A 13,918-nucleotide genomic window follows, 5' to 3' on the forward strand; every position below is an offset into this window, starting at 1 on the left:
TCTAATATAACAAAAATCAGTGATGCCTAACATTATTCCAAATCTTATTATTTAATTTAGATTTAGTTCATAAAAAGACTTAAATGTGTAGCAAAAAAAATAGGTATAATTATACAAATATATAAAATATTATATCAAAATTAAATTCATATTTTAAAATTAAAATAAATAATTCTCATAAGTGTGCCTGTCCGGTCTACCACCAAATTTCCCCTACTCTAATTTGAAATCACATCCTTCATTTTCCCTCACTTTCCCGGGAAAATGGCGAGGAAACGCAGGCCTACAGTACCCGGCGTCCTATGGCGCATGTTCCGTAACCGAGCGCGTACCCTCTGCGACACCATTATCTCGCTGCTCCCTCCGCCGCTTGCATCGCCGGACCTTTGCCGCTGCAATGGCCGCCGTTGCCTTGGCTGCGCTGCCGACGCCATGTCGTTCCTCCTTAGGCCCGACGACCCCTCCGATTACCGCAAACTCCTCACAAAGTGCTTTGTCGTCGTCGCCGGAAATGCGCCTTCAGTCCCCTGTTTCTGTCACTGTTCTCCTGTTACCTGCCCCCAAAATGAGGTCTTCGTTACACTTAAAAAAAAAACCTTTTTTTTTGTTTAAAGAATTTGTTGAAAGCTGCTTTCTATTTGATCCGTTAGCAAGATATTCACGTCGAAAATGTAGATTAGTTTTTTATTGGCTTGTAAGCACTTCAACTGGGCGAAACCTCTACACTTTTTATGCGTTGGATATTTTATTTAAAAGCGCTTCCTGCAGGGCTTTCTTTGCTCTTGTTTTTTGTTTTTTGTTTTTTTTTTTGTTTTTGTATTCTGTGAGTTGGAAAAGTTGATTTCTGTTTTGTTGTGTTGGCTTATATTGGATACTCAATATTATAATGTAGTATAATGAGCAATGCTCCACGATAATAAAAGATCATTTTTGACCAATACATGACTTTAAACACTATGTACTAATTTCTAAATTCTAAACCAAAGTGTTGATTAATATTGATAAAAAGGTGTTGCCCCTAACATTTCTATTATAATCACATGTTTACTGCTTCTCCTGAAAACATCATCGTTGAATATGCTTTTTATGCTCTAAAAAACAGAATCATTAGAGTTGTTTTAAGCATTTTTAGTAGTTAAAGTGTATAAAGTGTTTATTTTCTGTGGATTGGTGTTTTCTAGTTGGAGCTTTAAGGTAATCTTTAGGATATTTGCTGATTCTGATTCCTGAATTTCAGATTGTGTGTAAGGTCATTGAAGAGATGCTGTGTAGAAGGCAAACAGCTAAGACCAATGTGTTGTGCGTTGCTTATGATAGGGTATAAAGCTTCTTTATTTTTCTTTTCTATTTTGTTTTTGGTCAAAATTTTTCCTTTTTGTCTTAAGCACTGTGCTATACTGTTCTTTTGTTTTTTCGGTATTTCTATATCTTTGTTTCACTTGCTATTTTTCCATTTTAAGTGTATTCTTGATTTTTTATTTTGGATCTTAGTTATTTCAAGTAATGCTATGTCATTCATTTAGATGGCATGCAGGTCGTTGAATGTTTTCACATACTGGGAATCTTATCCAGAAATGTAAAATGATTCTGCAAGATGATCTGGTTTATTAGTTATTGGGTTTGTTTATCCTGAATTCTTTTACTATGATTATCTGTCTTAGGCCTGCATACTTCGGTAAGCTTCTTGTTAGTTTGTCGTCTGATTTTTGAGAATGGATGGGAGAAACAAAAGTGCTATATGTGCACTTAATTTTTGCTTATGCTAAGACATTGGAGTATTCCGCGTTCAGAGAACTAGACAAGACCTATTCTAATCAAATGGAGAAAACTGTAGAGATGTGGGATGGCATAATTGTAAATGTGTATGTAGCAATCTTGATGTCAAAATATGCTTAAAACTTCTTCAGCCCGCCATACTTCGTGACATAGTGGATTTATTTCCTCCTCGACTTTGTTAACTGTTAAGTTGGGACATCACATAGCCTGAAAAATGAAGGATTCAGTTCGGTGCATTGATGATATAAGGATAAATTTTATTATAGTTATGCTTTAATTCCTTACGAAGAGTAATATACTTTCTTTTCTAGAGGCTGGTTACCTATTCCTTTTAGTGCACTGCTTATCTAAGAGGATGAACTAGTGTTAATGGTTATGAATTAGTACTTCTCAAGAAGTAGTGTGATTTGTTCATTCCTTTTTGTTTTAGAGACTAGACATATTAGTTATATTTGTAATTTTTTACCTCTCTCTTTCCTTAACTTCCAACTAGTATATGTAGAAGCATGCATTTAACGCCAAGCAGTATGTCTTTATTAATGTGTATTTGCGCTGCATTTGTTAATTTGGTAATTTTGTTAACATGCAGAGAAAACGCTCAAGCCATATTGTGGAGCTTTTAAGCTGTGCATCTTGGTGTCGCCTGTTAAGAAGAGTATGTATGATATCAAAAATTTGTGGAGCTTTTACTATTATCATACAAAAATAGTTAAATATTTGCATCTGTTCAGGTTGGACACGATCTTATGATTTATTTATTGAACAATACATCGATATTCCTGCCAGCTCCCCGTGGAAAACACTATCAGGTGGGAGGTCCTCCTATCAATGAGAAATGCTTTGAGATGCTCAAGTGCTCGTCAAAGTCTGGCTATCAACATCCTTCTATTCATAAATGCGGTAATCAGAAGTGTTTGTGTTGTACTGTTTTTTCAAACATATGACTTTATCATTGTTAACTCTCTCTCTCTCACACCGAAGATGACTTTGTAACTGTATTCAGAATTTCAAATGTAAGGTAAGCATTTTGCATGTTTGAACTCCATTCTGTAATTCATTGAGACTTTTAATCTTATGCCAACTTGCTGCAGTGTCAAACTTGAGTACTAATACTATAATCATCAATTGGCCAAATGTCTCATGATTAAATTAATAATTTTGATGCAAGTTACTTTACTTGAGATTTCTAATAGTGTTGCCATTTATTGATTTCACAAAATAAAAGGGTTGGTCATGTCTGCTGTATTATGTACAGTTCTGAACTGATTTTCTTGTTACTTTTTTGGATTGATATTATATCTATCATGTGGCTTCTTTCCTGGCAGTCCATGAATATTATAGAAAATATTCTTTTCCCTCTTGATTATGTGTAAGTTGTTGCAAACTTGCAGTAACAAACTCTATTTGCAACAGGAGCAAATAAAAGAAAAAGATCTGAATCAGATGATGTTGGAAACTTAACATGTAAGCAACAAAAGAGCCATATATCTTACAGCACCGATGGTCTTAGTGGACTTGCAAGTAGTCTTGGCTTAACTAGTGTGGATTCTTCAACCCTAATGATCAATCATCACGAGAGCATCAATGACAACAATGTCTCTGATGTTCCCAGGCCAAAAAGAACTGCTACTGTTATAACAAAGTCAGAATCAGAAGGGAAACAAGGTTTGGGTAGTTGTACACCTAGGCTTGGAAAAAGATCTAGGGCATTTAGATGGCAGCGGCACAGAAGCAAAAAACAGAAGCAATCAATGACTGATGAGAACAGTTTACTTATTAATAGGAATATGCATACTACTAATAATGATTGTGCTCATGCTAGTTTTCAGTGTGACAATACTAGCCCAAGTTTTCATGAAAAGGTGATCATAGTTTTTATGAAATATTATGTAGATTGCTAGCACACATTTTTATCTTAAAATTTGTTGTATTACATTCCTTCTCTTTCAAATTTTACTCGTATTGATTATTTGACTATACATCCATAGCTATTTGCCAATCCTAAATTCTAGTTAGGCTTGATGCAGGGATAGATCCAAATATAATATTTTGGGTGTGAATGGCCCAACTATATTTTCATAATTTGATTTTTTCGCCCATTATCTTATTAAATTTGAGCTCATCCTAAAGTAAAAATTATGTGACTTGTTACTATATATGTATTATCTTTTTCTCCACAATCAAAATGTTTTGATTAGTTACTGGCTTGGTGTGTTAAGACTTGTAAACATTTATGTGAATATTATGAAGAAGGGGGTAATGACATGTCAATGATGGATTATATTGTCTAAAATAATTAGTGATGAGCTATCTTCAAGATATACTTGTTGCTTATTATCAACCCCTCTATGTGTTATTAGTTGCAGATGACTTGGCAATGTTCTTGCTGTTTACTCTTGCAATCTCTTCCAGCTGTTCAGAAGACAATTGATATCAAAAGGCATCTTATCTTCTACAACATTGAATCTTCACCCTCAGTTCTTCCAAAGAAACGTATCCACTAATGTGTTTTGAATCTGTGTATTGTGAAATGAGAAATTTGTTTTCTAAGAGGTCTTTCAGAATCACTTGCACAAATTCAATATTCTGTTAGATGCTATTTTGCTAGTGTTATGATACAATAAGGGCATAAATCTCCTTCTAACAACATATGCTTCCTTCACGAGCTATATTCAGATATTTTATATTCGTTATGGCCAAATTTGACTTCTTCAAAAAGTCTCATTGGCGATGTGTTTGGCTTCGTAGATGCAAGTACCAGCACTCGGCCAATTCCTTGTTTCCACAGTAGTGGCTCATGTCTCATTGGTTCTGCATGCCTGTAAGTTGAAGCAGGCCTTTTTTTTTAATTTTTTATTATTAGAGTGCATTCTTCTATGTAAAATCTGCAATAATTAAGTCACCAAAAAAAATCTATGATAATTTCATTTGACAATATGCTGTGCAGATATCATTCCATTTTGGATTTTGGACATACTGCAGGACTTAAAACCTGGCTATACAATTGTTTTATAAGACATATGGTGCCAATCCTTTTGGTTTTTAAGAAACGGAAAGAGAGGGATTCGAACCCTCGGTACAAAAATTCGTACAATGGATTAGCAATCCAATGCTTTAGTCCACTCAGCCATCTCTCCCCAATTGAGATATCTATATATATTGTTTATGTTAGATTGCATAACCAAACAAAGTAGGGTTGAAAAAAGACTTTTTTGTTTAGATCTTATATATTCTTTTTCTATTTATAATGGATTGGATTTCTATTCAGTATTATAACGAACATTATAGATATAGAACCTTCAAGATAAGATACATATACTTTTCTATAGTATATCATTATTATTTCTATAGTATATCATTATTATTAGATTTTTCATATTCTTTATATTCATTATCTAAATTATTTGATAATTTCATTCTATGTTTAGATTTCTATTAATGTTTAGAAAGGGTCTTAGAATGTAACTTCATCGTAAAGGTGTTGCTGCACACTGGAATTTGGATATTTATTTGCTGGAAGTTTTAGCTGCAGTGAATTGAGATTTTAACGAGTCTTGTGTTTGCTGCCTTCAATAATCTTGAGTGATATCCAGAGGCCAGGAAAGTAGGAAAGAGAGATGGTTATCACACAGACATGACCTTTATAGTGAAAGTAGTAGAAAAAGATTTGATTTCTACTTCCTGATATGGTTCCTTGTTAAACATGTATAAACTAGTAGTAAAAGAGGGGGCAGTAAGAATTAATATCTGAATTATTCTAATTTTTGTTGGTCAAATTCATTGGCGAAGTTCAATCCCCTATGACTAATAAAAATCCTTATTAGTCAAATTTAATGTAAAGCTGATATAATAGTTGCAATGGCTATGCAGGTACCACTCCCTTGTTAAGTGGTTTAAACATCTCATTCGTAGGACACAGTGTTGCCAGCATATAAAGATCTTGGCTAAGCATTGTGTAGATAATATTGAAGCAATTGATTCACAGTGTGAGGCAGTTAAGTCATACTGCTCGAAAAGTCAAGTGGTATCTTTCATATGGGCTGTTTCTAGGAGTTTAGTTCCTTACGAGTTATTAGGTACTCCTTCCAATCAGAGAATAATGAGGAGAAACATTTTCAAGTTCATTAACTTACGGAGATTTGAGAAATTTCCTTTAAAGTTATGCATGCATGGACTTAAAACTTCAAGATTTCCTTTCCTATCAAATGAGTATTTCTTGAATAGTCAAAATGCTTGCTTTCGAACATATGTAGAAGGACATCATAAAGTGTCTCATGAAGAATTTAGGAAATGGAGCAATGCTATACATGATATTAAATGTAAGCTTCTAGAGAAGTGGATATTCTGGTACTACTCTTTCCTTGTTGTACCATTGGTGCAAGCAAATTTTTATGTTACTGAAAGTGAACAAGGGAAGAACGATGTTTTCTATTATTGCAAACCTGTTTGGAACAAATTGACAAATAGAACTATCGACTGCTTCAAAGACAGTGGATACAGTTCTCTGGATAATGTGGCTGTACAAAATATTCTTAGAGGCAGACCATTTGGATTTTCAAAGCTCAGACTTCAACCAAAAGAAAATGGAGTAAGGATGGTGGCAAATCTCAAAGGTTCATCAAGAATGCCACTGCATATGCCTACTTCGGCTTTGGGAGCTCAATATACCCGAAGAGAGGGAACATTAACACAGCAGAAAACCAGTTCTGAACGCTATCAATCTGTAAATTTTGCGCTTCGTGATGCCCATACCATTCTAAAAGGTATTCAGTGCAAGGATCCTTTGAAGCTAGGTTCTTCAGTGTTTGATTACAATGATGTTTACAAAAAATTATGCACATTTTTGGTTGGCCAGAAGAAGGGATTGACACATATGCCTAATCTATTTATCATCACATCTGATGTATCGAAAGCATTTGATTCTGTTGATCAGGAGAAACTGCTTGGCATAATGAAAGATATTCTTGTGGAAGATGAATATTTTCTAAAGCAGTATGATCAAATTGTTTGCACAAAGAAATCTTTGTGGGTTCAAAAACAATTTACAATGCTGGAAACCTTCAAAGCTGGGCATACACAATTTACTTCCTTTCAATCTCGGCATTCTGTCTTTGTCAACCAGGTATCGTTTTCTGATTATCACAGTTGGCAACAAAAGAAAGTTGTTCGAGTCTTTATATGTGCACCTTGTGCCCTCATCTGTGCTGTAATAAATTTTCTTTCTCAAACTTAACTGCCATGCTATGATTGTGGTTTTCTTACCCTCCATCTGATTTATAATGTTTTAAAATTTTATTTTACTACGGAATGGTTGTCTAATATCTAGTTATTTTAATAATTGCATTGCTGTCACCTGATTTTAGCCAACAAAAATGCTACCGAGTGTGCACCATACATAGACTAAAAAACTTAATTCAGTGTTCTAGTAGTAAATCCTTTATTTTCTGTAAGCAGAGTTTGGTCTGCACCCTTTCTGGGGATGCATTAGTAAATCGTATGTTCAAGTCATTTTGAAAATGATTATTAATTTATTAGTATGCCTCTTTGCTGAAACTTTGTGCTTGGATTTTGGGTTCATATTAAATCCCCACTAACCTCATTCTTTTTCATGTTCCAATTATGTGAATTCACATCAAAACCTTCATTGAAAGATCCTCATTTGGGCTTACAGTGTGAAATTTTGCATAGTTTTTATTTTATTTTTTATTTTATTTATTTATTTATTTTTGTCTTATGCTAAATTCTTTCTTATAAGAGAAATGGGGTTCTAGATCATTTGGTCATAGAAACTTTGATACCCGTCATGAAACCACTTATCCCGAAAACTTAAACTGTTATATTGAGGCACATGAACGGTTAGCAACTTCTATAAGATTTTCTACCCATCCTTACTACCAAAGGTTGTCTTTATGAATTTAAGTTTTGTTGCGCAGAAGGTAGAGTTGACAGTTAAATAGTTTCATAGATACAGTTAAACACCTTCCTTTCCCTCCCTCCCACTCCACAGCCAGCACTCACTAAGTGAAAGATCTATCAATTGGCTCACTTAATCTGGAATGGAATTGGAGGATATTAAATGGGCTCTCATCCTTGGGCTTGGCTTTTCTTGTCTTATTGTATCAAATAAGGCTAGCCTATCTCAGGCATCTTCAACCAAATGACAAAATTGGTCAGCTAAAACCAGCCCAATCTCTTCAAGGCCACATCTCTTTTCTGACACTTTCTGTCTTGCCACATGTACGCTATGGTAACCAAATCCAGTCCTCTCTATTTCAGTATTTCCTATAATTGAAGGGACTATATCCTTAAGAAACCTCAGATTGGAAGACATAGTTGATGCTAACTCTATTCTAATCTGAATTCAAGTAACGGAAAATCCTTTTATTCCCCGTATCTCATGCACGAACCGTGGTCCTAGTTGAATATATTGTGCTTAATTATCTATTAGATAACTATTTATAGCTAGAAACTTTTTGTAAATATTCTATACTATGCCCAATTGAACTCTATATAATGTCTCAGGAGCGTCGGAAGCACGTGAGGAAGAAATTGCTATTTTCATATCTTACTGAGCATGTGAAGCACAATGTGTTGCAGTTTGATGGGAAATTTTTCTTGCAAGGTGTTGGTATTCCCCAGGGAGGTGTTTTATCTACTTTGCTTTGCTCCTTTTATTATGGACATTTGGAGCAACATGTGATATTCCCATTTCTTAGAAGGGCACTTGAATCTGGAAGTTGCAAGGATAATGATGCTGCGAACACCAATAGTGGGGATAAAGTCTCATCTCCATGTTATCTACTAATGCGATTTATTGATGATTTTCTTTTTATATCAACTTCAAAGAAGCAGGCGGCTAGCTTTTTGTCCAGGATGCAAAGAGGATTTCGTGCTTATAACTGCTACATGAATGAGAGTAAGTTTGGTGCAAACTTTGATGTAGAACAGATGTCAGGTTCCCTCTTGAACAGGATTTATGTGGGCAAAGATGGTGCAACTTCATTTATTCGTTGGAGTGGTCTGCTAATCAACTCCTCAACTATGGAAATTCAGGCTGACTACACAAGGTTAATGTGTATTCAGAACTTTAACTGAAGCATATGATGTGTATCCCTGTTTTCAGCTTAAGGAAAATGAGAAATGAGATTGTATAAAAGGGAGAAGAGAGATAGAGGGTTTTAGCTTGGAAATTAGGCTGGACAGAACCAATAGGAGAGTAGTAGCCTCTCAAATGCTACTTGTATCTCCCCCTTTTTGCATATTTCATACTACGTTCCCTAATATATTTTCAGAGACAAGAATGATATCTTAATGATATCAACCAGCCCCTCTGCTTCTATTTCATCTTCTATTCTGTACTCTATTATTTGTTTTATCTATTAGCTGCAGTGTTACCAGGATCTTACAGGTACCATAAAAATAATGGGTTAATGCTCACTTTGATCACTGTAGGTACATAGGTGAGTTACTTTGGTTCTCATAGATTAAATGAGTCAAAATAATTCCGATAAATAAAAAAATGTGAGTCAAGTTAGTCTCTTCCTATAAGTCAAGTTAGTCTTTCAAGGGACCAATTTGACTTACATTTGTTATCCAAGAATTATTTTGACTTTTTAAAATTTATATAGACCAAAAAATGACTCACACTTGTGTCTAGAGAGACCAAGTGAGTATTAACTAGAAAGATAATATTATAATGATATCTTCAGCTCCGTTTGGCTCTGCTGATATCATAGGTTTTAATAATCTTATTTTCTTTATGGCTGCCCAGACTTGATATTAGGGTCCATCGTATATTTTAGTATATACAGGTTGTGACTCCGGCATTATTGTGTTTTAGATTGTAAATGTTATTCTGTTATTGAATAAATAATCTTCCACCTATTAATACAGACAATCAAGATTAGGAGCTTGGAGGGATTTAATTAGATAAATAGACTCAATGCCGATAGATTGATTTAATTTGATAAGTTTATGTGCCTTCATCTATAATTACAAATTTCAAGGTACTTGTTGAATCGTGATATTACTTGTGATAATCATCTCATGCAAAGATATCTACTTACAGTATTTTCATGCAGGATGTTAATAGATTTTTTTCTGTCTAAGCATCTAGATTGACACATATTTATCTAGATTTAATTTATTCATAATGTCTCTTTTATGGATTCTGTGGTCAGTAAGTGATTCTGTTTACTAAACAGGTACTTAAATAACCATCTAAGCTCAACACTTACAGTTTGCTGGCAAGGAAATCCAGGCATTAATCTAAAGGAGAAGTTGTACCTCTTTTTAAGACCTAAATGCCATCCTATATTCTTCGATTCGAATATCAATTCAGATGCTGTTGTCAGATTGAATATTTATCAAGTATTTGTGTTATGTGCTATGAAGTTTCATTGTTATATTCGTGACCTGACATTCATCTGCAAACTTCCGAAAAAATATTGTTCGGACATTATTTGGAGATCTTTGAGGTATGGCTATTGCATCATATTCATACTATTGAAGTGGTATTTGCATTTTGCAATACATCTGATTTGCTAAACAGACTTTCTTTGTTCAAAAAACCTCAACTGTTTCATTTCATGATCAACTCCCAGATATATGTACTTGTTGATAAAGAAAAGGATGCGCTCCATGCGTCTCGGTTCTGGTATCCGGCCAATTCTTAAGTTGAAGAAGCAAGAAGTGCAATGGCTTGGGCTTCATGCGTACGTACAAGTATTGAAGCGAAAGGAATCGCGTCATAAGGCATTGCTTGCGTCATTAAGGTCAAGGTTGTTGTCATCACCTGAGATATCTAGGTGTGTGACACCTGACCTGATTTATGCAGTTAATGCCAAAAACAACACTTTGCTTTGGAGCATCAAGTATTAGTTCCTAAAGATAGGCCTTTAGGATGTAGCTATTTTCTTTTAGTTTTGTGTTGAAACATTGATAAGCACTTCTACCCTGCATCACGAAAATGATTTTGTAAAATATGCATTACTTTTGTCCGAAAAGTAGTTTGTTTCGGTGTGAACTATTTTTTCAAGAGAAATGGGCAGAGAAAATTACTAATTTTTGTGCTAGTTTGTATTTATGCTGCAATTTTCAATTAATTTGTGGCATAGACAAGATGCTACCGCGACCTCTTAGATGAGTATAGGAAAACTATGCTATTTGAGCTATAGCTCGTTGGTAGTTTTTAGATTAATTATACATATATAATATATGTTGAAATATGAAATACATATTAAAAATATTTGAAACAATATATGTGTATATATATAAATACATAATAATTGATTTAATGATTGATTTTGAATATATACATATTTTTTTTTTCTTAAATTGAGTTTAGTTAACTAGTATTTTGATTTAAGAATTCAAGAATACAAAAATTTTTTATGAAAAAAATGATAAAAAATTAAGGATGTCTTTGGTTTGTATTTTTATTTATTTTTATTTTTATTTTTTAGTATTTTTTGTTTTTAAAATTTTGTGAATAAAAAAGAAAAATTAGGAGTTAAAAATAGAAAATAAAAATACAAATCAAGGGTACTCTAAGTTTTTAATGTATGAAAAACTCAAAAAACTTGTACTATTAGATATCCAGAGTGTTCTTAGGATACTAATTACAATCTTGAAAGTAGCATTTCTCTAGGAGTTTAGTTGTTCTTTCTTTCTAATTAAACTTGGGTTTGCTAAGGAAAAACTTAGATCAAGTTCTTCAATTCCTATATCCATTTCATCTTATTCTCAAATAAAATGGTGATATCCAGTCAATTTTTTTTGATAGATGAATTTATAATTTTATTTTTAAATTATCTATATCACGAAAGAAACAATTCTATAAAAGAGGATATGAAGGCTTTGGTACAAATTTTTTTTTTTGCCTGAAAAAAATGAACAAGAAGAAGAAAAGTACCAAAGGAGAGCACAACCCATGGAGCTAAACTGCAAAAGCATAATGAAAAAGAGTTTCTTGACACACTCTCCATTGCTTAACTATTTAAAACAGTTAGCAAGCATGTCCGCATTCGAATTAGCTTCAATTTTTATTAAACTAAATTGAACCTCCCATCTCTGATCACCACTGGATCCCCATCCCTAATGCTAAAAGACGAAGAATGTTGTTGAACAATAAGAAAGCCAAACTAGGGAGTCTGTTTCACAAATGACTGACTTAAAGTCACACTCTCAAACTAAAACAAATCCCCTTGAAATAGCAAAGAATTCACACCTTTAGAAACCTATAGAATCCTATAATGTAGGTTCCTTTTGAATACCTAATCACACACCCAAACCCAGCCAAATGTGATCCGTGTATATACTGATATATCAATTTACCTTCACCATATTAGAAGAAAGGGTTTCCAAATTATTTTTCTACTCTGAATTTGAAAAGGATGTTGAGAAGTGCCACGGGATTGCAACTTATCTACAGTTCATTAAACATTGAGGGCCACTCTCTCCCTCGACCACACTTCGTCAAGCCAGCTCATGAGTAGGGCTGGAAATGAGTGAAGCTAGTTCATGAATTCGTTCGAGTTCGACTCGATAATAGCTCGATAAGCTAAACTCGTGAGACGGTGAGCCAAGCTTGAACTTGAAATTGAGCTCATAAATTAAATGAGTCGAACTTGAATTTAGATAAGTTCAGCTCATTAGTTCGTTGGCTCGATAATATATATATATATATATATATATATATATAATCTTAATTATTTAAAATTTTATATTTATTTTTTATATATAATTTTGATATAGGACATAAATAAAAATTTATAATTTATTAATAGATAAACAATATATAAAATTAATTTTTTTTAAATATTTTTAAAATATATAAGTTATAATTTATTGATATAAAATTATAGATTATGTTCCTATTATTTGAACCAGCTCGTGAATTTTCAATGAGTCGAGCTTGAACTTAAGAAATAAACTCAATTGTTAGCTCAATTTTTGTTAGGCGAGCTTCACTTTCAACCCTATCACTAGCAAAAAATTAGAAGTTCTTTTCTAACCATAAACTTTTGGGTGAGTGGGGTTCAAATATTAGTTTTTATTAGAAATATAATGTCTAAGAATAAGATTATTTAAAATATAGCATTTTTATGTTTGGTTTATAAAATTTAATATTTTATAATATTATGTAATATTTTTGAGAATGAATAATTTTTTATTTGATTAAATTTAAGATTTTTTATCATATTATGTAATATGTTAAAATTATCTTTATTCATTCAAATTAAAAGGCTAATGACTAAACTTAATAAATACATGAAAACTTTACATACAAATATATTTCAATATGAATTTAATATAATTATTTTTGGGTAAAAATATTTTTTTTTTATTTTCAAAAATATTCCTAATATGAAATATTTTCTAATTTTCTTAAAAAAATAAATAGAAACCTAATCGAATATTATTATTTTTTTACATTAACATTTTCTTAAATTTATAAAAATACCTCTAATAATAAATGTATTATAATACCTCTAATAATAAATATATTTAATTAAAATTATTATTAATTTTTTTAATTTATTAAAATAATTCTAATATCAAATATCTTTAATTAAAATTAATATTATCAATATTAAAATTAATACAAAATACTTACCTAATTATGTAATATATCAAAATTATTTTTAATAATTCAAAATAAAAGATTAATAATTAAACTTAATAAACACATAAAAAAATTACATATGAATACATTTTCAATTAAAAGGTCAATATTATTATTTTTGGATAAAAAAATTATTTTTATTTTTAAAAATATTTTTAATATCAAATATTTTTAATTAAAATTATTATTGACTCTAGTTTTCTTTAAAAATTAAATATAAATCTAATCAAATATAATTACCTTTCTATATTGAATTTTTTTGAATTTACAAAAATACCTCTAATAATAAATTAACTAAAATATTCTTAATAACAAATATATTTAATTAAAATTATTATTAATTCTAACTTTTAAAATTTACTAAAATATTCTTAATATCAAATATCTTTAATTAAAATTAACATGATCACAATTAAAATTAGCACAAAATACTTATCTAAATTTCTAAAATAAATATCAATAATTCTAACCACATATGTATTAAAAAGCTTTATTATTATCCAAATCAAAGTTATA

At 31.8% G+C, this 13,918-nt stretch overlaps 1 protein-coding gene and 1 non-coding gene across 2 annotated transcripts; one reads left to right on the top strand and one right to left on the bottom strand.

The window, feature by feature from the left end:
- Positions 1 to 215: 215 nt before the first annotated feature.
- Positions 216 to 10,839, top strand: TERT (telomerase reverse transcriptase). Its single transcript, XM_088497054.1, has 11 exons — positions 216 to 570; positions 1,238 to 1,318; positions 2,366 to 2,431; positions 2,508 to 2,676; positions 3,190 to 3,638; positions 4,137 to 4,269; positions 4,453 to 4,597; positions 5,647 to 6,898; positions 8,299 to 8,843; positions 9,981 to 10,253; positions 10,380 to 10,839. Exons 1-11 carry the CDS (start codon positions 265 to 267, stop codon positions 10,654 to 10,656), a joined length of 3,696 nt encoding a protein of 1,231 aa, XP_088353180.1. The 5' UTR covers positions 216 to 264; the 3' UTR covers positions 10,657 to 10,839.
- TRNAS-GCU (transfer RNA serine (anticodon GCU)) lies at positions 4,827 to 4,913 on the bottom strand. The gene has a single exon. It is a non-coding gene; the product is annotated as a tRNA-Ser (tRNA).
- Positions 10,840 to 13,918: the final 3,079 nt, after the last annotated feature.

This window comes from Arachis ipaensis, chromosome B8, assembly GCF_059453495.1.
Source record: "Arachis ipaensis isolate K30076 ecotype BB chromosome B8, ASM5945349v1, whole genome shotgun sequence".
NCBI classification, from domain to species: Eukaryota; Viridiplantae; Streptophyta; class Magnoliopsida; order Fabales; family Fabaceae; genus Arachis; species Arachis ipaensis.